This window comes from Amphiprion ocellaris, chromosome 11, assembly GCF_022539595.1.
Source record: "Amphiprion ocellaris isolate individual 3 ecotype Okinawa chromosome 11, ASM2253959v1, whole genome shotgun sequence".
In the NCBI taxonomy this organism is placed as follows: Eukaryota; Metazoa; Chordata; class Actinopteri; family Pomacentridae; genus Amphiprion; species Amphiprion ocellaris.
Window position 1 is genome coordinate 36283494 of NC_072776.1, and position 25828 is coordinate 36309321.

At 44.6% G+C, this 25828-nt stretch overlaps 1 protein-coding gene across 1 annotated transcript; it reads right to left on the reverse strand.

Annotated features, from left to right (window-relative positions):
- Positions 1-585: 585 nt before the first annotated feature.
- Positions 586-24449, reverse strand: LOC111567532 (bone morphogenetic protein receptor type-2-like). The gene is made up of 19 exons (XM_055015302.1): positions 23349-24449; positions 21944-22067; positions 16570-16761; positions 15114-15326; positions 14866-14970; positions 14641-14732; positions 13729-13962; positions 12696-12810; positions 11610-11770; positions 11118-11265; positions 9623-9759; positions 9400-9536; positions 8979-9156; positions 8846-8900; positions 8370-8449; positions 8172-8294; positions 7929-8099; positions 6115-7183; positions 586-5942 (listed from the first exon to the last, which is right to left on the reverse strand). Exons 2-19 carry the CDS (start codon positions 21996-21998, stop codon positions 5635-5637), a joined length of 3573 nt encoding a protein of 1190 aa, XP_054871277.1. The 5' UTR covers positions 21999-22067; positions 23349-24449; the 3' UTR covers positions 586-5634.
- Positions 24450-25828: the final 1379 nt, after the last annotated feature.

The following is a 25828-nucleotide window of genomic DNA, read 5'->3' on the forward strand; positions in this document are numbered from 1 at the left end:
CTGCCTCTACTGGATCAACTGTCCATTTGTGCTACAGTAAGTCTACTGGGACAAACTGCCTGAAATGCACTTTCAGAGACGTTTCAGGGATTTCGAGTCAGTCTGCAGATGGGTTAACGATGTTAAAAAGTTTCATCAGATTAATCATGATGATGGATTAATCCGCATAAACGCCTTAATTTTGACAGCCATATTTATAATATAATACAATGTTTCATAATGTAATATAATACAATATTTTAAAAGATATTTTATAATATAATACAATATTTTATCATATATTTTATAATATAATATAATCCACTGCTAAATGCAGAAGGTTTGTGGATAATAATGTAAAGTCAGTAATAAATGAGACGTCTGTTCTTTAATTCAGCATGTATTAGTGGAACTGTAGTTACTGCAGTACTTCTACAGAGACCCAGTACTGATGAAGTACTCACTGAATTAACTTGTATTATTATTATTATTATTATTATTATTATTATTATTATTATTATTATTATTATTATTATTATTATTATTATTATTATTATTATTCTCAGGTCTGGGTTTAGACGTTAGGAACGAAACTCTGGGACTCTGTGGAGGTTCTGCACTTTATTTTTTAATGATGAACTCTACATGGAGATACAACATGAGGCTGATGGGTAATGTTCATGCAGCTGTGTGCAGAATACCACACTATATGAAAGTACACAATGTGCAGTACAGAGTATTTACACTACTCAGACTATAGTACAGAAATACACGTGAATACCACAGAACCAGGTAAATATCAGGTTTCTATCTACACGCTCCACAGCTGTCTGAGCTGCTCAACATGTGAGTGAAGCTTCATGCAGGAGGTTCAACGTCACGGGACGCCTTCTCAGCTACAGGAAATGACATCATCAGCTCACCACTCAACAAAAACAACAGCTCCTACTGGTCAGTTTAAAGTCAGTCCACATTCACACGATGGAAAATAAAACTTACAGCAGTGATATTTCAGCTTTTTTTTAAAAAAAAAAAACAAAAAAAAAACAAAAAACGAGCTACTAAGTAAGTTATTCTGTTAGCCTGCTCCTTATTTTTAGTAGTTTTAAAAAAATAATTCTGATAAAATGAGACATAAACATTGTTTTCTTGTTTTAATTAGCTTAATAAACTGTTTCAGTATTAAAGGGAACCTATAATGCTCAATATTATTTCACTATTTTACCCACAAAAATCTTCATCTCACACAGTGACAGAGCATTCTGTAACTCTGTAGAATGGTCTGATTACACCTCATTATCATTCTGTAACTCTGTAGAATGGTCTGACTGCACCTCATTATCATTCTGTAACTCTGTAGAATGGTCTGACTACACCTCCTAATTCTGTAACTGTAGAATGGTCTGATTACACCTCATTATCATTCTGTAGCTCTGTAGAATGGTCTGATTGCACCTCATTATCATTCTGTAACTCTGTAGAATGGTCTGATTACACATCCTAATTCTGTAATTCTGTAGAATGGTCTGATTACACCTCATTATCATTCTGCAACTGTAGAATGGTCTGACTACACCTCATTAACATTCTGTAACTCTATAGAATAGTCTGATTACACCTCATTATTGTTCTGTAACTCTGTAGAATGGTCTGACTGCTCCTCACTGTGATTCTGCTTTAGAAGAACAAATGATCTTTCAGATTTTACTCTTTCATACCTGTTTTATTTTAGAATCTGATCTTACCAGTTTCTCTTCTATTTTTTTTTAGCATTTTATTTGTATTTATTTTACAAACAGATTTGAACAGTTTTATGATGTATGCAGCTCCTTTAAAGCATCCTGTAGAAACAAACTGGATTTGATAACTTTTCCTCACAGTTGGCCAGAAGTTCACCACTAGTTCCTGATGTGAGCTGGTTGCTGATTTGCTGAACCGTTGCTAAAGATGGACCACAACTTCCCGCCTGAAAAGTTTTTGCTGAAATGTTTTAAGACTTTTGAAAATTTTTAGAACATTATCTGAACCTCCAGCGTTATATAAATGGCAGAAAAAAGCACAGGAAGTCCTTTTAAACGTGGGTTGTTGTGTTCAGTCAGCAGCAGTTATTTGGTCTCCAGTGAGTCGACGTTTGTTTTTCTGACTCTGAACAATAACTGCAGAAACTAGGAGCTGTAAAGAATCAGTCAACACAGTTTGAATTTTAAATGTTCCATTAATGCATCAAATCTCCTTTTCTGGTTCCACGTGATTCCTACTTTTCAGATTTGCTTCAATCAGAGTTAATTAATAGCCAGTAAATGATGGACTCTCAGCAGATCTAACCGTGTTCAGGTCCTTCCTGGGATGATGTAGGTTCATCCTCTCACAGCAGATCTGCAGTAAAAACAGTACAAAGTGTAGAAAACACACAGAGCTATGCAGTAGAAGGCAGTAGAGGAACAGTAGGATCTCATCAGGAGGGTGTAAGGCTTTCACTACAAACTGCACATTAAAGGAGCTGGAACACACAAAGACACATCTGAAGGATCACAACTGGGGTTTATAAAAGCAGCCGATCCATCCTCAGGTCCAACCTCCAGAGAAAAGTCTTATAAAAACATAGAATCAGCTCTGGTCCATTTACTCCTGAAAATGTCAAACCAAACTCCATTCAGAAAATGTGGCATTTAACAGAAGTGTGAGAAGAACAACATCTAAACGGGTAGAAGCTCTGGAGATCCAGATTCATGGTCCTGATGTTCAAATGTTGGACAAACAGCTGATCCAACAGCTTCAGACACACCGACTCATAAAAAAACAAAACATTCACTCAACAGGTTAGAAACAGTCTGAGTCCAGATGTGCTACAGGATGAAGGAACCCCAAACATCTGTTGAAGATCCAAACCAACAGGAAGTTAGAAAACACTCATTAACGGAGTCAAACATCTCCACGGTTCCTCTCCAGACCTGTAGAAGATGTTTCACCATCATCTGTAGATGTTCCACCATCATCTGTAGATGTTCCACCATCATCTGTAGATATTTCACCATCATCTGTATATAATTCACCATCATCTGTAGATGTTTGACCAGCACCTGCAGATGTTCCACCATCATCTGTAGATGTTCCACCTTCATCTGTAGATGTTCCACCATCATCTGTAGATGTTTGGCCATCATCTGTAGATGTTCCACCATCATCCGTAGATGTTCCACCATCATCAGTAGATGTTTGACCATCATCTGCAGATGTTCCACCATCATCTGTAGATGTTCCACCGTCATCTGTAGATGTTTGACCAGCACCTGCAGATGTTCCACCATCATCTGTAGATGTTCCACCGTCATCTGTAGATGTTTTACCATCATCTGTAGATGTTCCTCCATGCTGGATGGATCTTCAGCTACTCGCTCCTCTGTTCTCAGTTTGTGCTGCATTTATTTGATTGGTTTTCCTCTCAGTCTCTCTGAGGAAACACTGCCTGCAGTTCATCCCAGTGTTCTAACTTTCTGTGGGTTCTGTTGTTGGGATTCACAGTTTGTGGAGGAACTCACTGGTTTCAGATCTCTGAAAACCACTCGAAGTTCACGGAAACGTATTTCTGAGTCGGACACTGAGCAGGAGTCTCATCTGGACCAGTTTAGACTCTGATAAACTGATTCTGGATCAGTTTAGACTCTAATAAACTGATTCTGGACCAGTTTAAACTCTGATTCTGGATCAGTTTAGATTCTGATAAACTGATTCTGGACCAGTTTAGATTCTGATAAACTGATTCTAGACCAGTTGTTGGACTTTAGGAGGCATCAGAAGCTGCTTCAGCGCTGGATTCACTGCTTCAGACAGAAACTAACTGCTCCTCAGACCTCCAAACTGCCCAACTCTGATTAAAGTGCTTCAAAAACAGTTTCAATAAATCTCTGATCAGTCGACAGCAGCAGAAAGTAAAGCACATTTACTCAAGTACTGTACTTCAGTATTTGAGTATTTCTCCTTCCTCTACATTTACCAGCTGATGTCTCAGAAACACATTAAAGGTTTAAAACCTTCTTCTTCTTCCAAGCAGCCGTTGGTTCATTTCTCATCTCTGAATCAACAGATTTCGCTTCATTTCAATAAATGTTCCAATAATCCAACATGTGAGCAGAAATTCAGATGGAAGAGGAACCGAAAGTAGAACTTAGTTTGTTCTTCTTCAGATTTCTCTGCTGAATATAAACTGGATGTAGAGGAGAGGAAAGCAGCTCCAACAGTAAGAATGACTGAAAATATAAAGAAAAAAATCCTGAAGATGAAATACCCCCAAAGTATTGACAAAATATATGAAAAATAATATTCCACAAATATTAAAAAATGGCCCAAATGTTTTAATAAAATGTGACTAAAATTCAGTAGTGTCTAAAAATGTTTAAAAGTTTGTTGAAAGACTAAAAACATTAATAAAGTGTCAAAATGTCAATAAAGTGTCTCTAAAATGTTTTCAAAATGTGCAAAATATATTAATTTAAATAGTCCAGAAACATGAATAAAGTGTTCTTATATACTAATAAACTATGAATAAAGCTATGTACTACTGGACATAATAATCTAATAAAACACCAGTCTGAGGAACAAACAACGTTCTGCTGCTGTGGACTTCTACTGAAAGAGGATTTTTCTTTAACTTGAGATGGAGAGTTTGTTCTTTTTCCTGAACCTTTCTACCAACAACATGAGATCCTGAAGTTCTTCGCCTGGTCCAGAACCTTCACTGTTAAAGAAACCCCGACGCTAATCATCTGCTTTAAAGACAAATTCATTCCAAAGTCTGAAGGTGCTGTTTCCACCTGCTGCTGTTTCAGGACAGAAAGCAGAGCTGCCCGAAGGCTGCTGGATTCAGGTTCTAATATTATTTTGGAGTTTGTTGGTCTGCATCTAAAACACGAGCAGAGGGAAACAGAACATCAGCTGTTTGACCAATTAAATCCGCAGCACCAAGATCTGGATGATGACAGCAGAGGTTTCACTATGGGAGTTTAGCAGTAATGGGCACCATGACAAAGACTTCTGTAGCAGTTAATGACCTCCAACCAGAACTCTGGTTAGAGGTCATTGACTGCTACAGAATTCTTTGTCATGGTGTCCGTTGCCAGTATGGTTTATCGTTGTTGTCATTCTGAGTTAACGTAGAAACTGAAAAATTAGAGGCTGATCCAGGAACCGTCACCTGAACCGACCCTCTGCTGTTCCACTCAGATCCATTCAGGTATCAACACACAAACCAGGATCTGCAGCAGTAAAACCTGATCAGATGGAGCAGAATGTGGACCCATAAAGACCTTTAGGCCCCACCCACAAACACCTGATTCCGCCTACCAGTCAGAAAAACAGTTAGGACTGGAAACAAACATCTAGATGTAGGAGATTCTTCTAAATATTCTGGACATCGCAGGCATTCAGGCTGAATCCTGGTAAAACAGTCGATCAGCAGGAGTTCTTCAGAAAAAATCCAAACTCCATGAACACACCTTAAAGTGGGTTTGACTCCATCAGAAAGCTTCGATCTTCACTGGAGCCTTTGGTTTGACTGGGGATGCCGAATGGTGCAGATAACTGCGATTTCTTTACAACAGAAGAGAAGGAAGACAATGAAACTAATCTGTAAGGAAAGAAGGAAGCTGTGACCGCTCTTTAGAAGCAGGTCATCCCATCGGGCTCGGAGGTCGTGGTGGCCGTGGCTCCGCCCCCCACCAGAAACACCGCCATGCTGGATTTGGACTGGTTGATTCTGGGGATGCCGAGGCTTCCTGCTCTGTGAAGACCACTGGAGATCTGACTGCTGCTGCTACTGGAGATGAAGTCCGGGTCCAGGGACGTATCCGTGGAGACGACCCAGGAGGCCGGACGCCACTTCTTCAGAGTGTATGGAGTCTTGACACGGCGTTTTATCTTCTCTCCTGAGGCACTCAGACTGCCGACGTCCACCACGGAGACATCATCTGAGGAGAAGAAGAGTAATGATGACATGTTTTCCACAGGACCAGCACTAGATATGGAGGGTCACATGATACTGGTCTATCTTTATGGTCGTCAGTAAGAACATAATCAGAGATATGGAGGAACATATTCCTCACAGGAGGTAATCAAAGTAAGTCAGTAACCTGGACTCACCTGAAGAGATACAGGATGAGGACAGGTCCAGAGAACAGGGACGCTCTGGTCTCCTGGCTTTGGTCTGTCCCACGTGAGACTGCAACAGAACTGGTGTCAGTGGTTCTAAGGCTGGACCTAGTAGAGCTGCAGGTTCTGGCACTGAAGCTTCTCCAACAGAAGTGGTTTCTAAATCCTGACACTCTAAAGCTGGAGTTTCTGACACCTCCAGGGAAACTTCTGGTTCTGAGGCTTTAGCTTCTGGTTCTGAGGCTTTAGCTTCTGCTTCTGAGGCTGTAGCTTCTCGGGCTGGAGTTTCTGGTGACGCAGGTTTCTGAGGGAGGGTTAGCGTATCTTTTGAAAATGAGGTTTGGTCTGCTGGTGCTTTTGTTGAACCAGAGTCTCTGCAGTGAGGAACCTCAGCAGTGAAGCCAGATGGGGCCTGTTGATCTTCTGGACTTTGGGTGTATCCAGAAGCCAACACTGATGCTGAATCATTCTGGAGACCAGGATCTGATCCTTCGTGGTTACCTACGGTGGTAGGAGGTCCACTGTCTGGTTGTGGTTCAGGATCAGGACTGCTGGTTCCTCGGACCTCAGAGGGCATTGTCCTTTCAGGCTGGACCTCTGAACCCTGGACCTGTACGGGCGGTGCTAACCGGTTGTTGTTGTTGTTGGAGTTGGATCCTCGTCCAGACAGGATGCCTCCAGCTCGGCCGTGATGATGATGATGATGATGAAGAGGTTTGCTCTTGGCGGGCAGCTGCTCTCTGCTCAGCAGAGGTTCGTGTTCATCAGGACTGAAGTTGAGCAGGATCAGGCGGTTGTCTCCTCTGCTGGCCGTGTCCTCCATCTGGTCCTCGTCCTCCACCTGCGGTCCGGCCGGGTTGGTCCAACCTCCGCCCATCATCCCGTTGGTCACCAGGGCGGAGACGCCTACACTGTAGCCGCTGGCGACCGCCGGGACAGCGTGGACGTCTTTACCAGTGGCAGCGCTTCCTCTCGTGCTGTTGGTAACCGTGGTTACCAGGTGAGGCTCTGCAGCCGCGGCGACCATCACCGTGTTCATCTTAGCAACACCTGTTTCCACCTGAAAGACAGACAGCAGGTAAAGTAACACACCTGCAGATGGTTGTTAGCCTGATTAATCCCACCTAATGTGAATTTATTGGTTTAACTGTCAAATGTGGGCGGAGCTAAACATCAACATCTTTGATCCCACCCAGTGTCAGTCCTAAAAGCTTGAGTGGAAAGCCGCTGGTCTCTTTTTAGTTCTTTCTAGAGTGGATGCTCTACATGTAGAGGGTGGAGTAACTCCATCAGAGCTTTGAGGTTTTAGAAGGTTTAAGACCTGCAGCTGAACATCTGCAGCTCCATGTTGTCTCATTTAACCAAAGCTGCGACATCTGGACAGTGTTGCTGCTACGATCGATGAAAAACTAGAAAAAGATGGACAGAGTTTGAGTTCTGTTAGTGGAAACTAGTCCATCAAAGAGCTGACAATCTGTGGAGAGATCAGGGAGGGAACTAGGAGAACATGTTCACTGTGGAAACATCAGGATTAAAGAGCTGCAGAACTACTGGAGGAAACACAGTTAAGTCCTGGATTCACGGTCTCATAACTAGAAACAGGACCGGTCCAGTTGAACAGAGACTCCAGGTCCTGCTGGCCTCAAAGCTTAAGATAGAAGCAGCAGGTTGACTGAAACACATCCAGAACATGAGCAGAGGTTCAGGATCTAGATCTGCTGTCTGACACCGAGCCTGTCGGATCATCAGGGATAGATTCTGGTGAAGAACCTGGTGAAGAACCATCAGATTAAATCCTCTGGTACCTGTCGGTGGTTGGACTTGAACTTCCCCAGCTTCTGCCGAGACGAGGTGGAGCTGCTGTCCTTGGCTTTGGGGAGCAGGTGGAGGCTGGTGGGCCTCTGGGGCAGGTTCTGCTGTTTGGGCAGGTGGTGGATGGAGGCTGGAGGAGGATCCATGAAGACTCCTGGTTCAGCCTGAGGATGGACAGAGCATCAGTCAGGTTACTGAGTTCATTCAGCAGCAGACAGAGGATGAAGCGGTCGTACCTCAGAGCGGTGCAGCAGCTGATGGTAGAGGAGGCTGCTGGTCTGAACTGGGTCACAACCAAAGTTCTTCTGGGAATGTTCCATCAGGTTCTCATCCGAAGTTTCCCGCAGGTTCTTAACCACCTGCAGACACATTCAGACTGAAAGGTCAGTCCATGAAAGTCACTCAGTAGATGTGTGAATAGATTAAAGTGAAACCTCTTTGGGGTCCAGCTTGGTGGCCTCCAGGTCTTTTTCTGTCAGCTGCAGGCAGACGGGGACACTCGGACCGGCGCCACCTGGAGGACAGCAGGAGCACTTACTGCAGCTGAGATAAATGTTACACACTGTGTTGTTCTATGAAGTTCACACATGAAGTTTGTCAGTTTAGAAAACAAACCGAGGTAGCAGCAGTTTGTCCTGTTTAGTTCTAAACTGTTTCGGTAGCTTTAAATGAGCCGCTGCTGGCCCCGCCCCCTTCAGGAAGGAGACTCTCTATCTGTGACTGACAGATAAATGAGGCTTTCTATCTTCTAATCTTCCAGTAAACCTGTGTGAGTGTTTTTAACTGTTGTATTTGTGTCAGACAATGTTATAAAATCAGTATTTAATGAAGCTCCAGCTGGTTAGCATGTTCGCATGTTAGCATGCTAGCATGTTAGCATGCTGTGATGTGGATCAGACGGTTGTGTTACCGTTGTGTTGGGACTTGGCGGCGCTGCAGATGACGGAAACATCTGACGGTCGAGTCTGACGGACAGACGGAAACGGATCAGTGTTTTAAAGAACATTCATTCAGTTCTACTGCAACACTCGCTGAACTTCTACCTGCTGACGTTCGTGGTTCCTGTTCTTCTCGGTAACTTCTGCTCCACTCGTGGTCATCTTGATGAGTGACGTCGGATGTCCGTCTCCCTGGAGGTTCTTGACCATGCCCACCTGCAGGTCCTCAATGTAGGGGGAGGCAGAGCCAACCTGAGGAGGCCAGCGGCCATGAGACAGGTTCCTGAGAGACACCAGTCAGAACATCAGTTATTTACTGTGTATATACCTGTTAGGGTGTATATGCCTGTTAGTGTGTGTACCTGATAGTGTGTATACCTGTTAGTGTGTATATACTTGTTAGTGTGTGTGTACCTGTTAGTGTGTGTACCTGTTAGTGTGTATACCTATTAGTGTGTGTACCTGTTAGTGTGTGTACCTGTTAGTGTGTATACCTATTAGTGTGTGTACCTATTAGTGTGTTTACCTGTGGTTTTGTACTGAGGTGTGTGTACTCAGCAGTGTGAGTTCAGCCAGTCTTTCTTCTGCACACTGAGCAGTGAGTCGAGCTTCAGCATCCTGATCCCAGCAGTCCTCCATGGTCTCCTTCAGGGAGCGCAACGCCTGGAACACACACACACACATAAAGTTACACGCACACACACGCAAACACATAGTTACACACAGTGAGCTACTGGTAGCACACCCACCACACTGTTCTCCTTCCAGGCTTCAGGGAACCTGGGCCGCTGTTTCTCTTGGACCACCAGAACCTGCATGTCCTCAAAGCTGGGATGGTTCCCCAGCTCCGCCTGGAACGCCAGCTGGTAGTCAGGCACAGCCTCTCCTGCACAACACAGGAAACACGGGAAACACGCAATAAACACAGAAATAAACATGCAATAAACACACAATAAACACACAAACACACCATAAACACAGCAATAAACACACAATAAACACACAATAAACACGCAATAAACACGCAATAAGCACAGCAATAAACACACAGTAAACACGCAATAAACACGCAATAAACACACAATAAACACGCAATAAACATGCAATAAGCACAGCAATAAACACACAGTAAACATGCAATAAACACGCAATAAACACAATAAACACACAGTAAACATGCAATAAACACAATAAACACGCAGTAAACACGCAATAAACACACAATAAACACACAGTAAATACAATAAACAGCAATAAACACAGCAATAAATATGCAACAAACACACAGTAAACATGCAATAAACACAATAAACATGCAATAAACATGCAACAAACACACAATAAACACAATTAACACAATAAACACAGCAAACACAGTAACTACATGAGCTCTTTGTTTCTGTTTTTGATTTTCAGGTTTTTGGGTTTTTATGTTTTTGTGTGTCGTGTGTTTTGTTCAGAGGTTGTAGAGTATCCAAAAATTGTAGTCAAGTAAGAGTAACGTTACTTCAAAATAATATCACTCAAGTAGAAGTAAAAAGTAGTCATCCCAAAAATTACTCAAGTAATCTCAGTTTTTCACAACATAAAGCTTTTGAAACAAATACCTGTAATCAGGTAACATTTGTATGTTTGAACAGTTCAAACTACTTCCAGTGACAAGATATACAGCATGTTTATAGACTGTATGTGCATACTGCATCCCCCCCACCGCTGCATCACCCGGACCTACAGCCGGATGTCACGCTTCACTTCGCCCAACAGCAGACGAAAGATGGAGATATCCATGTTTTTTTCATTCCCTGTCTGCTATGTGTGTAGAGTTTGTGCCGCTATGCCGGCACAGTTCATATGAGGTCATGTGACCATAGGGTGACGTCTGGTGAAACGGAGTCACGTGATGATTGTTGCTTCGTCTGATTGGTGAAACACAGTCATGTGGTAGATCCACTGGGGGCATCTCTGGCAAAATAAAGCAGCTCTAATGTGGTAAATAAAGAAGTAACGAGTCGAGTATAGCCCAGTGTAACGGAGTAAGAGCAGCGTTTCTTCTTCACAGATCTACTCAAGTAAAAAGTATGGCAGAGAAAAACTACTCTCAGAAGTACATTTTTTTTTGAAAAAGTTACTCAAGTAAATGTAACGGAGTAAATGTAACTCGTTACTACCCACCTCTGGTTTTGTTGTGTAGTGTTGTGTTGTGTAGTGTGTGTTGTGTTATGTGTTGTGTGTGTGTAGTGTTACCTGGGAACAGGTCGCTGCACCTCCTGAAGCTCTCCCAGTACATCAGACCCAGAGCGTAAACGTCCACCTGCTTCAGCGCCGACTCACAGTCTCTGAGGTTCAGAGCTCCGCCCAGAACCTCCGGAGACATGTAGCGCACCGTCCCCACCTGTACAGAGGACCACCGTTAGCCCCGCCCACCGTCCCCACCTGTACAGAGGACCACCGTTAGCCCCGCCCACCGCCCCCACCTGGACAGAGGACCAGCATTAGCCCCACCCACCGCCCCCACCTGTACAGAGGACCAGCATTAGCCCCACCCACCGCCCCCACCTGTACAGAGGACCAGCATTAGCCCCACCCACCGCCCCCACCTGTACAGAGGACCAGCATTAGCCCCGCCCACGTCCCCACCTGTACAGAGGACCAGCGCTAGCCCCGCCCCCTGCCCAGCTCACCCAGTAACATCACAGTGTTTTGTCAGAGCGTGTTCCCAGCATCATGTGACCTCACCTCAGATATGGTCATGGTGTCGTCATCTCCGTGGCGACAGGCCCGGCTGCCTGTCAGCCTCATGGACAGACCGAAGTCAGCGAGGACGCAGGACAGGTCTGCTCGGACCAGGACGTTCCTGCTGGTCAGGTCTCTGTGGGCCACGGCCGGTTTGTACTGGTCTGACAGGAGACAACAGGTAAACAACCAGCAGGTAAACAAGCAAACACACTTAAAGCCGCGTGTCCACTCAATGTGTTTTTCCTGCATGTAAACGAGCTGCATCTGAAAATCGCACACATGGTGGGCGGTCACTAGTGGGTCACTAGGTGGTCACGTTACCGAGCTTTTAGCTTGGCGCTCCGGCAGGCGTGTCGGATAAACACAGCGGCACAGCCACAAACTTTGTCTTTTATTTCGAAAACACTTCAGCGATCACAGTAGATCGCAGCTAGAAACACACCGCATGTTGCATGCTGGTCCAGTTGTGGTGTGTGTACCTGCAGCTCATTTGCATAAAGTAGACTGGACTTCTACTTTATGCAAATTCAATGCGGCGTGCGGAGATTCCACGCATTGTGAAACTGTCCTCAAACATCTAAACTAGCCGTCGGTGAAATAAAACAAGGACAGATTCAGCTGCTGCACAGATTATTTCTGCCTCAAATGCTTTCAGAAATACTTTTTTTAAAAATAAAAAACAAAGTTTGTAGCCGAGCCGCTGTGTTTATCCGACTCATCTGCCGGACCGTCAAGCTGAAAGTTCGGTCACGTGACCACCTGGTGACCCGCTAGTGACTGCCCACCATGTGTGCGATTTTCAGATGCAACGCATTTACATGCAGGAAAAACACATCTAGTGGACCCTCGGCTTTATTCAGTCCCACAAACACTCATCATGTGAATTAATCCGCCCCAGAAAATAGTCCCAGCATGCAGCATTTCCTGCTGTGACCTCAGCAACACCTGAAACAGTTTACCTGCAGTTTGTTTACCTGTATCTTTGTTTACCTGTAGCTGTAATTACCTGTAGCTGTGTTTACCTGTAGCTGTAATTACCTGTAGCTGTGTTTACCTGCAGCTTTGTTTACCTGTATCTTTGTTTACCTGCTCTGTAGAGCTCGGTGTGCAGGAAGGCCAGTCCTCTGGTGACTCCGTGAGTCATCCTGCAGCAGGTGGACCAGTCCACCGTGTGGACGGACAAGTAGCGGGACAGACAGCCCTACACACAGACACACCTGTTAGAGGCTCCATCTAGGACGTCTCACCTGGAGCTCTGACCAATCAGTGTTACCTGAGGCTGAACCGCTAACAGGAAACAGGAAGTTTCGCCTGCAGACGGTCCAGTAAAAGTTATGGTGTCTCTGTGGACCAGCTTCTACTATCTGTGCTAAGCTAACAGATATCTGTGCTATGCTAAGCTAACAGTTATCTGTGCTGAGCTAAGCTAACTGTTATCTGTGCTAAGCTATTATGTGCTAAGCTAAGGTAAGATGTGCTAAGCTAACAGTTATCTGTGCTAAGCAAAGCAATCTGTGCTAGTCTGTGTGAAACATAACCTCAACATGTTGGAACCAAGCTAACTTTAGAACCAGATTAACTTTAGAACCAAATTAACTCTAGAACCAGGTTATTATTAGAAACAGGTTATTATTATATTAGAACCAGGCCAACTTCAGAATCAGGTTATTATTAGAACCAAGTTATTATTAGATTAGAACCAGGCTAACTTTAGAACCAGGTTATTATTAGATCAGAACCAGGCTAACTTTAGAACCAGGTTATTATTAGAACCAGGTTATTATTAGATCAGAACCAGGCTAACTTTAGAACCAGGTTATTATTAGATTAGAACCAGGCTAACTTTAGAACCAGGTTATTATTAGAACCAGGTTATTGTTAGATTAGAACCAGGCTAACTTTAGAACCAGCTTTAGAATCAGGTTATTATTAGATTAGAACCAGGCTAACTTTAGAACCAGGTTATTATTAGAACCAGGTTAATATTATATTAGAACCATGTTTGGGTTCTCAGACATTCTACTGACTGAACAAAGCGCTAATACACATTACTGAGAGTAAATATGTATTTATCAGTTCCTGCTAGAATAGAGGAACCCTGAAGGAACGTAAGTCTTACATGAGGGTAGAACTCCATGAGGATGAGGAACTCGGGCCGTCCGTCAGCCGTCGTGTTCTCGTTGGCAGTCAGGAACCGAGCGATGTTGTCGTGCTGCTGCAGCAGCGGCAGGCCGTAGATGGAACGTTCATTGGCGTAGTTCTGCCGGTTGGCCGAGCTGAACAGCTTGACAGCGATGCAGCGTTCCTTCAGGGTTCCACGGTACACGGCGCCGTAACGGCCTCGACCAATCAGCTGCCAGAGAAACAGGAAATGAAGCTGTGGAGGTCCTCAGGGACCAATCAGAGTCCTCTGATGTTAGTGTGTGTTAGTGTGTGTAACTGTAACCAGTAACTGTAGTAACATCCAGTAACCGTAGTAACACTCAGTAACCTTAGCAACCTTAACCCCTACAACTACCCTCTCTGTTAATATGGACTGAGTGTGTGTGTGTGTGTGTGTTAGTGAGTATGTGTGTGTGTGTTAGTGTGTTAATATGTGTGTGTGTGTGTGTGTGTGTTAGTGAGTATGTGTGTGTGTGTTAGTGTGTTAATATGTGTGTGTGTGTGTGTGTGTTAGTGTGTGTTAGTATGTGTGTGTGTGTGTGTATGTATGTGTGTGTGTGTGTGTGTGTGTGTGGGTGTGTTAGTGTGTGTTAGTGTGTGTGTGTGTGTGTGTGTGTGCGTGCGTGTGTGTGTTAGTGAGTGTGTGTGTGTGTGTGTTAGTGTGTTAATGTGTGTGTGTGTGTGTGTGTGTGTGTGTGTGTTAGTGTGTGTGTGTGTTCGTGTGTATTAGTATGTGTGTGTGTGTGCGTGCGTGCGTGCGTGCGTGCGTGCGTGCGTGTGTGTGTTCGTGTGTGTGTGTGTGTGTTAGTGTGTGTGTTAGTGTGTGTGTGTGTGTGTGTGTGCGTGTGTGTTCGTGTGTGTGTGTTACCTCCATTAGTTTCAGGTTTTCCAGGTCGACAGCTGATTGGCTGCTTCCTGCCTCCGTCACATCCTCAGCAGACAGGTTGTGTTTCCGTTTCCCTGGAAACAAACATGATTATTAATTATTTATTGATCATTGATTATTTATTGATTATTATTTATTTATTGATTGATTATTGATTATTAGATTGATTATTGATCATTAGATTGTTAATAATCAGTGTGTGTGTACTTTTCATCATGCGGTATCCCAGGAACAGCACCACAATGAGGATGGCTGCTATGGCGACAGTCACCAGGGCGACAAGCGCCGTCTCCTCCGGTGTCAGCTGGTGATCTGTGGGATGATGGTGTCATCATTAGTATGACATTAAATATTGATCACCTGCTGACTGGTCATTTAGAACTCTGGCTGCTGATTGGGTTCAAGTTCGATGATTCTGAATGAGCTCAGTGACTGGTCCACATCTGTCCACTCACCTGTCAGCCCGTCGTCGTGGACGTCCGGCTTCATCATCCGCAGGGCGGGTGTGTCGGCAGTGGGCGGGGCCTCGGTAAAGTTGGCGTTGCAGAGGTGGCGGCTGCAGCAGCAGAAGCGGTAGTTGGACTTCAGTACCGCAGACAGAGGCCGGGACACGAGGACACAGCGGTCACCGTGACACTCCTGGTGGTGTCCAACGTGGGTCCAACAACCTGAAACACACGGATCACAGAAGGACTAAAAATAACTTTAAATTTAATAAAATGAAGCTGATGGTTTCAGTTATCAGAATAATGATAGCAGAACCTAAAGAGGGAACCAACCCACTTCCTGTTGGACATAGACCCTAAACGCACCACACCTAGAACCTCACCCAGAACCTCCCTAGAACCTCATCCAGAACCACACCCAGAATCTCACTTAGAACCTCACCTAGAACCTCACCCAGAACCTCACCTAAAGCCTAACCTAGAACCTCACCTAGAACCACACCCAGAACCTCACCTAGAACCTCACCCAGAACCTCACCTAGAACCTCACCCAGAACCTCACCTAAAGCCTAACCTAGAACCTCACCTAGAACCACACCTAGAACCTCACCTAGAACCTCACCCAGAACCTCCCTAGAACCTCACCCAGAACCACACCCAGAACCTCACTTAGAACCTCACCTAGAACCTCACCCAGAACCTCACCTAAAGCCTAACCTAGAACCTCACCTAGAACCACACCCAGAACCTCACCTAGAACCTCACCCAGAACCTCACCTAAAGCCTAACCTAGAACCTCACCTAGAACCACACCTAGAACCTCACCTAGAACCTCACCCAGAACCTCACCTAGAACCACACCTAGAACCTCACCTAGAACCTCACAGAGGACCTCACCCAGAACCTCACCTAAAGCCTAAACTAGAACCTCACCTAGAACCTCACCCAGAACCTCACCTAGAACCTCACCTACAACTTCACTCAGAACCTCACCTAGAACCTCACCTAAAGCCTAACCTAGAACCTCACCTAGAACCTCACCCAAAACCTCACCTAGAACCTCACCCAGAACCTCACCTAAAGCCTAACCTAGAACCTCACCTAGAACCTCACCCAAAACCTCACCTAGAACTTCCCTAGAACCTCACCCAGAACCACACCCAGAACCTCACCTAGAACCTCACCTAGAACCTCACCCAGAACCTCACCTAAAGCCTAACCTAGAACCTCACCTAGAACCACACCTAGAACCTCACCTAAAGCCTAACCTAGAACCTCATGGAGAACCTCACTTAGAACTTCACCCAGAACCTCATCGAGAACCTAACCTAGAACCTCCCTAGAACCTCACCCAGAACCTCAAGAACCTCACCTAGAACCTCACCCAGAACCTCACCCAGAACCTCAAGAACCTCACCTAGAACCTCACCCAGAACCTCACCCAGAACCTGACCTAGAACCTCACCTTGGTTCAGCAGCTGCATCTCCCCATCGCCTCGTCTTTCCCACAATCCATAGCAGCGAGAGCCGCGGCTGCAATGAATCGTGCCGTTCTCCTGAACCACTCCTCGCAGCTCATTGGTTGGAGCACGCTCCGCCCCCTGCAGTCCGTCAGCAAAGGCACAAAGTGGACCATCTGAGTCCTCCAACTGCAGCCCTGCAGAAAGAACCAAGAGAACACAGAACCATGACAACATAGAACCATGACAACATAGAACATGACAACATAGAACCATTAGACCACAGAACCATTAGAACATAGAACCATTAGAACATAGAACAATGAGAACACAGAACCATGAGAACACAGAACCATTAGAACACAGAACCATGAGTACATAGAACCATGAGAACACAGAACCATGAGAACACAGAACCATGATAACACAGAATCATGAGAACATAGAACCATGAGAACACAGAACCATGAGAACACAGAACCAGCTGACATAGAACCATTACAACATAAAACCATGAGAACACAGAACCATGAGAACACAGAACCAGCTGACAGAACCATGAGAGCATAGAACCGTGAGAACACAGAGCCATGAGAACATAGAACCATGAAAACATATAACCATCAGAACACAGAACCATGACAACACAGAACCAGGTGACACAAAACCTTGAGAACACAGACCCATGAGAACATAGAACCATTAGAACATAGAATCGCGAGAACACAGAACCAGGTGACACAGAACCATGAGAACACAGAACCATGAGAACATAGAATCAGGTAAGGAGACACTAATGCTGTATCAGTCGGTTCTTTTACAGGTGCTGCAGATGTTTATGTTGGTCTTTGTACTCAGTAGAACCAGATGTGGTTCTCCTAGTGGGTTCTAACAGGAGTGTTGGATGGTTAGACTGAACATCTGCAGTTAGAATAAACTGGAGCTCTGGTCCCAGAAAATCGGTCAGATGTTACAGAAAGACACAGAACTCTATGATCAGTAGGGGGCGCTGTGGCTCCGTTACTTGTTCTTCATAGGAGCTTCAGTAGGAGCTCCTTTAGTAGGTTCTAGAAGACCTTTCACCTCTAAGTTCTAAGACTAAGGTCTTCTAGAATCTACCAGAGAGTCCATCTGGTTTCTACCAGGACCTGATGACTGAGGATCTACAGATTTCTTATCTGAGTTTATTACTCTGCCAAGGAGGTGGAGCCTTGGATGAGTTATGTGACGATCAGCATCTGTCTGTCTGTCCATCTCTCTGTCTGTCTGTCTGTCCGTCTGCAACATTACTCTAAAACAGACCAACGGATTTGGATGAAATTTCCAGGGAAGGTCAGAAATGACACAAGGACCAGCTCATTAGATTTTGGCAGTGATGCTGCTTATAGTCTGGATCCACAGATTTGTTAAAGATTTCTGTATCATTGCCAGATAGCGTCACTGTAACCATGACAACGAGTGAACGCTACGTCAGCTGCCTGCTGACGATCACGATTGTGATCCTACTACAAATCCACCGCTGAGGACTTATCAGCACTTATCCATCAGAAATGATCCAACCGAGCAGCCTTGGAGGAGGACTGCTCTCTCTGAGTGCTTTTTTGTTTTTTTATTGTGTTTCTGTTTGCATGAACTTGTTCTCTCGACTCTTTAAATCCTAGAACCTCAGTCCCGTTACTTCCTGTTACTTCCTGTCAGCCCTGAGGGACCTGATTACATCTAAACGGCTTCTTCCTGAGCAGCGACACGGAAACGTCTGACGTCAACAAATACACATGCGTTCTGGCATCTGAGAGTCAAGCGGAACAACAGAGAGAATCCAAACCCTGGAACATCATTAATCCAATGTTCAGAACAGACAGTCAACCTGCACCGACCAACAAACCGCAGAAAGACCCGAAATATACCGACGGTCAGAGAGCTCCTACTTCCTGTCAGAGAAGAACAATGACTGATGAGGTTCTGTTGCCCAGAAAAACCCAGAGAACACGCTGAGTCTAGGGAGAACATTAAAGTCACATTAATAAAGTTAAAGTTTCCACAGAGCTCTGACCTTCACAGCTAATTTTAGCCACGTTAGCCTGCAGCATGCTAACCTGAGGGTCCTCCTATGGTTGTGGGGACCTTTAGGAGTCCTCAGATGCTCCCAGAGCATGAAGACTCTTGTGTTCCCTCTAACAGCAGAACATCTGGAGAGTTTTTTTTCATAGTTTAGCAGAAACAGGAGGAAGTAAATAAAGCTGGTGGACTCAGAGGCTCATTCTGATTGGTTACCTCCTCCTCCTCCACCTCCTCTCCACGTCCACCTCCTCCTCCACCTCCTTGTCCTCCTCCACCTCCTCCTCCTCGTCCTCCTCCACCTCCTCCTCCTCATCCTCCTCCACCTCCTCATCCTCATCCTCCTCGTCGTCCTCCTCCTCCTCCTCCACATCCTCATCCTCATCCTCCTCGTCCTTGTCCTCCTCCTCCTCCTCCTCCTCCACCTCCACCTCCTCCTCAACCTCCTCATCCTCCTCGTCCTCCTCCTCCTCCTCCTCCTCCTCCTCTCCACCTCCTCCTCACACAGCAGCCATCTTCTTATTCTCATGTGAAGTCAGATGAAACACTCGACTCAAACAGAAGACTGTCAGGTTTATCTGATGGATCATCTTCTGCTGGTGAGGCGTTCAGGGAACATCTGGAAACTGGAGATGTTCTGAATTCAGCCAATGATTATCTGAGCAGGAAGCAGCTTCTAAGATTAAATGAGAACAGATTTAGTCTCCAAAAGGACGACTGACGGATGAAAACCTGCAGAGACGACATCAGTGAGACGTTCCGAAGTCTAAAAATAAACACCAGGACCAGGTTTGGACTCGACTGAAATACAGGAGCTGCAGAAGGAAACAAGTGGAGGAGAAAAATCCAGAGAGGAAACCACAAAAAGCTTCTCTTTAAAATCAATACATGATTAAAATATCAACGTGAGATTACTGTTTGCTCCTAAAGGTGGAGACGTTCCAGGACAGGAAGTAGAATCTGGACCAGAACCAGATGATGTTTCAGGACAGGAAGTAGAATCTGGACCAGAACCAGATGATGTTTCAGGACAGGAAGTAGAATCTGGACCAGAACCAGATGATGTTTCAGGACAGGAAGTAGAATCTGGACCAGAACCAGATGATGTTTCAGGACAGGAAGTAGAATCACCAAGGAGGCTTCAGTAGGAGCTCCTCTGGTAGGTCTTCTAGAACCTACCAGAGAGTCCATCTAGTTTTTACCAGGACCTGATGACTGAGGATCTTAAGACTTTTTTTAAAGTTATTTTTATGGCCTTTTTTGTTGGCTTTATTTGACAGGCGTAGTGAGAGACAGACAGGAAATGGGGAGAAGAGTGGGGGGAACAAATGCAGCAAAGGGCCGCGAGCGGGAATCGAACCCGGGCCGCTGCGTCGGGGACCAGCCCCTGCACATGGGTCGCCAGCTTAACGCGTTGAGCTATACGGGCGCCCCAGGATCTACAGACTTCTTATGGGTTTATTACTCTGCCAAGGAGGCGGAGTCTTGGATGAGTTATGTGACGATCAGCGTCCGTCCGTCTGTCCGTCCATCCCTCCGTTTGTCCGTCCGTCTGTCTGTCTCTGTCTGTTTGTCCGTCCGTCCATCCGTCTGTCCGTGTCTGTTTGTCCATCCGTCCGTCTGTCTGTTTGTCCGTCCGTCTGTCTGTCTGTCTGTTTGTCCGTCCATCTATCCATCTGTCTGTCTGTCTGTCTGTTTGTCCGTCCGTCTGTCTGTCTGTTTGTCCGTCCTTCTGTCTGTCCGTCCGTCCGTCCGTCCGTCTGTTTGTCCGTCCATCTGTCTGTGTTTGTCCATCTGTCCATCTGTTTGTCTGTCTGTCTGTCTGTCTGCTTGTCTGTCCGTCCGTCTGTTTGTCCGTCCATCTCTCTGTCTGTCTGTTTGTCCATCCGTCTGTCTCTGTTTGTCCATCCGTCCATCTGTCTGTCTGTCTGTCTGTCTGTTTGTCCGTCTGTCTGTCTGTGTGAAACATTACTCAAAAACAGACTATCAGATTTGGATGAAATTTTCAGGGAAGGTCAGAAATGACACAAGGACAAAGTGATCAGATTCTGGCAGTGATGAGGCTTATAGCCTGGATCCATGGATTTGACTAAAAAGTGGTTCAAAATTACTTAAAATTGGTTCAAAATGGTTTAAAATTTGATCAAAATTATTCAAATGTGTCCAAAATGAGGAAAAAAATGTCTAAAATGACAAAAAAAATTGGCAAAAATGACTAAAGTTTTTCAAAAATAACTAAAAATATTCCAAAACGACTAAAAAATTGGTCCAAAATGACTAAAAATTGTGTGACATGACTCAAAATATGTCCAAAATGAGAAAAAAAGGGAAGGAGCTAGAATCTGGACCAGAACCAGCTCTGATCCTGCTCATCATTCACCAGATGGCAGTCAGTTACCTGTAAAGCTAACAGTTAGCAGTGTCCTACAGCGGCCCCCTCAGATAAAACAGGCCGACCAGCTGTTTCCTGCCTCACAGCTCAGGAATGTTCTGCTGGAGCCAGCAGCTGAGTTTAGTCTGACGCTCTGAATGGGAGGAAGGAGGACTGAGTCTTATCAGCTCATCAGAACCTAAACACAGAGCTGCTCAGACGGAGCGACGGCGCCGAGGCTCGGTCCGGATGTCAGTCAGTCATGAACACCACCAGCAGGAATGTGGAGCTCAAACTCTCAACTCAAAGCAGCTGCAGACGGTCGAACACGTTTATGGAGCTTCAGGTTTGTTCACCACAAGAAAGGACAAATTCTAGCTCTTTACTGGAGTCTGTAGAACCAGAACCTCCTTTTGGTTCTGGTTCTACAGGACCGACTCAGCTGAGACCAAAAACTTCAGAGAGTTTCAGGTTGAACTGCAGGCAGTGTTTCCTCAGAGAGAATAAAATAAATGCAGCAGAAACAGAGAAAAGAGGAGCAGGTTGTTGGAGTTCCATCCAGCATGGCGAAACATCTACTGATGATGAACAGAGTAGAGAGGAAAAATGGAGATAGAAAAACATCTGCAGGAGGAGGAGATGGTAGGAGCTGGAGGTTCTGGAAGACGTTTCTAGAAATGTCTTCCAGAACCTCCAGTTGGTTTCTCCCAAAGCTCCTACCATCACCAGGACCTGGATTAGTTCAGAGTTTAACGTCTGTGGAGACACTACTGCCAGAAGACATCTCTGAGTTCTCTCCTTCTTCATGTTGTTCTGGTTCCACAGAGCTGCAGGACTTTAGATGAAACCCCAGTGGAGGTTTTACAGAAACACCACAGATTCTGGGCCAGGCTAACAGGCTCTCAGCCTTTATGCTAAGCTAGGCTAACGCTGGTGTTGTCCATACTGACCGGTGGCAACAGGCAGCAGCAGGACAAGCAGACACAGTGGTAGTGCTGAAGCCATGATGGATCTGCCGAGCAGATCACTGATCCTGGATCAGGTTCTCCTGCAGGAACCACGATCTCAGCATCTCTGAAAGACAAACAACAGCTCAGAGTGACTGCAGCAGTGGAAAGTAATGAAGTACTTCTACTCCAGTTTTAAGTCCTGGTACTCGTGTCTCCATGTGCTGCTGTGAATCCGGCAGCATCTCTTTATATCTCTGTAATCATCTGTATCACATGTCAGGAACATTTCTGTCACATCTCTAAAATATCTCAAACATTTCCTCACATTTTACATTATATAACAAATAGCTGTTTAAATCTCTATTATAGAGCTGTAATAGAACCCTTCAACGACATTTCTGATGCAGCTCTAAAACCTCGACAACATTAACTATAAAATATTACTTCTCTATATAACGTGTCTACAGAGTGGAGAACGTGTATAAAACATAGATACAGAAAGGTTCATCTACATGTTCTCTGTAGAACATGTCTGGAACATCTCTGTATGTGGCTATAGCATGTCTAGAACATTTCTGTTATCTCTATAACCCACATCTATAATGTCTGAAACATAGTAATGTGTATATATACCGTGTATTAATGTTTATATATACTACACAGTATATATTGACATAATACATCTATATATATGCATATATATGTATATATATATGTGTGTGTGTATATATGTATATATGTGTATATATATATACACATATATGTGTATGTATATATGTGTAAATATATACATATACATATACATATATATGTATATATGTGTATATATATATACACATATATATACATACACATATATATGTGTATGTATATATGTGTAAATATATACATATACATATACATATATATATATACGTATATGTGTATGTATATATGTGTAAATATATACATATACATATATATGTGCATATAAATATACATACATATATATGTATATATATATATACATTTACATAGATATATATGTATGTATATAGATATATACACATATATATAGACACAAACACATCACTATACAGTATATTTATATATAATAATAAGCAGTATATATATATTACTACACAGTATATGCACACATCACTGCACTATATATATATGTATATATATATATATACACTATACATACGCACATGACTACACTGCATACACACTGCACATGTGTCTGCTGCAGGTCATGTGAGGGTCGTTGTGATGAAGATCACCTGTGATTTCTGTCCGCAGGTAGTTTTATGGCAGCCGAGGCTGGAATGGGAGTGGCGCACACACACACACACACACACACACACACACACACGCACGCACGCACGCACGCACGCCGGTCGGTGGCTGATGAAACGGTTCTTACCGGTGAGGAAGACTCCGCTCGGCTCTGCAGGAGGAGATGAAGCCGTCTGTCTCCGTCTCCGTCTTTATTCGGGCCCAGCTCGGTTCGGCTCTGTTCGGATCAGGTCGGCTGTGTTCGGTTCGGCCCGGTAAGGGTCCGGGTTAGACGCAGGATTCTCCGGTAGAATCAGAAAATCCGCAGAAACGAAGCTGCGCTTCGTTTGTCTGCTGCCGCATCCAGACCGTGAAGCCGCGCACACGCACGGAGCTTCCGGCTGCACCTTCAGAATAAAACTACAGAATGCGACGCTGACCACACGGACTTTCACAATAAAACCACCACAGACGTGAACTTCTGATCACACTGAAAAAAATCAGACAAAAATATAAACAAGGTCAGAGGAAAGGCACCAGCTGTGTCTGATATCTCTTAATGCTCTGAGGGAACCTTTGACTTAGTGACTCTGAGGTCAACTGGAAGAAGGTTCTTCAATCTGATAAGATCAAAATGTCCATCAGACGAGACAATATGGAGGACACCAATCATTCCGAGTCCAGACGTCAGTCCACCTGAGAACTAGAGTGTGGACCTGAAAGGTTCTGTTGATCAGGATCCCTGAGGAACCTGACAGAGTTTAACAGTTTATGAAGAAGGAGGTCCAGATGTTCAGACCAACAGGACCAAGGGTTAGGATCTATGAAACACTAGAAGGTGAACACTACGTCTGCTGTCACTTATTTCAAGTTTAATCATTTTTATTAACTGACATTACTATGGATAAATCTGCTGTCACTTTGACATGAGTCTTTTGGGAATTAAACTGAGCATGGAGAACATCTCCAGGGTGAATACTTCATGGTTCTATGTACTGGCCATAAATACTGGTTCTAAAACCTGAGGAATGTCTGCTTACTGGTCACAGTCCAGTGTTACGGATCTTCAGCTGCTCCTCACAGCTGACCAGGAGGCAGATCAACACTTACTGCTGGACCTGACCTGAAGGTCCTCCTCAGGACATCTGTCTGAACCTCAGCAGGAGCTTGATCTTCATCCTGCAGCACCACCTGGTGGCCATCTGTCGCCACTGCACCTTCATCTGCCATTTAGAATCACTATCATCACCTTTATCACCACCATCATCATCCTCATCACCACCATCATCATTATCATAATCATCATCATCATCATCATCGCCATCATCATCATCACCATCATCATCATCACCATCATCACCATCATCATCATCATCATCATCCCCGTCATCATCATCGTCGTCACCACCATCACCATCATCATCATCCTCATCATCATAACCATCACCATCATCATCATCATCATCATCATCATCATCATCATCATCATCACCATCATCATCACCATCACATCATCATCATCATCATCATCATCATCACCATCATCCTCATCATCACCATCATCATCATCAACACCATCATCATCACCATCACTATCATCATCATCACCATCATCACCATCATCACCATCATCCTCATCATCATCATCACCATCATCATCATCATCCCTGTCATCATCATCGTCGTCACCACCATCACCATCATCATCATCATCATCATCACCATTTTCATCATCATCATCATCATCATCATCATCATAACCATCACCATCACTATCATCACCATGACCACCATCATCATCATCATCATCACCATCACCATCACATCATCATCATCATCATCATCATCACCATCATCCTCATCATCATCACCATCACCATCATCATCAGCACCATCATCATCACCATCACTATCATCATCATCACCATCACCATCACATCATCATCATCATCATCACCATCATCCTCATCATCATCACCATCACCATCATCATCAACACCATCATCATCACCATCACTATCATCATCATCACCATCACCATCATCCTCATCATCATCATTACCATCATCGTCATCACCATCATCATCATCACCATCATCATCACCGCCACGCTTCATCCCACTGACTGCACACTCATCTTCAACACAGAGAATGTGACGAGAGCCCTGAGGAGAACTAAAGAGGCCAGTTCACCCTCTACCAGTTAACCCATTCAGCTGGTTCCAGTCTGACTCCAACAAAAACCAGCTCACCCGGCCTGGACAACATCAGTGGTCGTGTGCTCAGGCACTGTGCGGAACAGCTGGGAGATGTGTTTCAGACCCTCTTCCAAAACTCCCTGCACAACTGTACAGTTCCTCAGTTGTAGAAACACTCCACAGTCATCCCCATCCCCAAGAAGAATACAACCAAAGTCCTCAATGACTTCCACCTCCCTTGTGATGAAGTAACTAACTCACAGATTGACCCTCGCCAATTTGCATATCGGTCGAGCAGGGGTGTTGATGATGCCAAAATATTCATTCTGGACACTTTACACCGTCACCTGGAACACCCAAACACCTCAGCAACACTCCTGTTTGCCGACTTCTCCTCGGCATTTAACACCCTCCAGCCTCACATCCTGGC

Excerpts from the sequence above, each read along its gene's own strand:
- LOC111567532 (XM_055015302.1), bottom strand. The coding sequence starts at position 21,998 with ATGGCTTCAGCACTACCACTGTGTCTGCTTGTCCTGCTGCTGCCTGTT. Across the intron at positions 9,537-9,622 it reads CCTGGAAGGAGAACAGTGTG|GCGTTGCGCTCCCTGAAGGA; the intron begins GTGGGTGTGCTA and ends TGTGTGTTCCAG. Across the intron at positions 7,184-7,928 it reads TCAAGTCCAACCACCGACAG|GTGGAAACAGGTGTTGCTAA; the intron begins GTACCAGAGGAT and ends TCTGTCTTTCAG.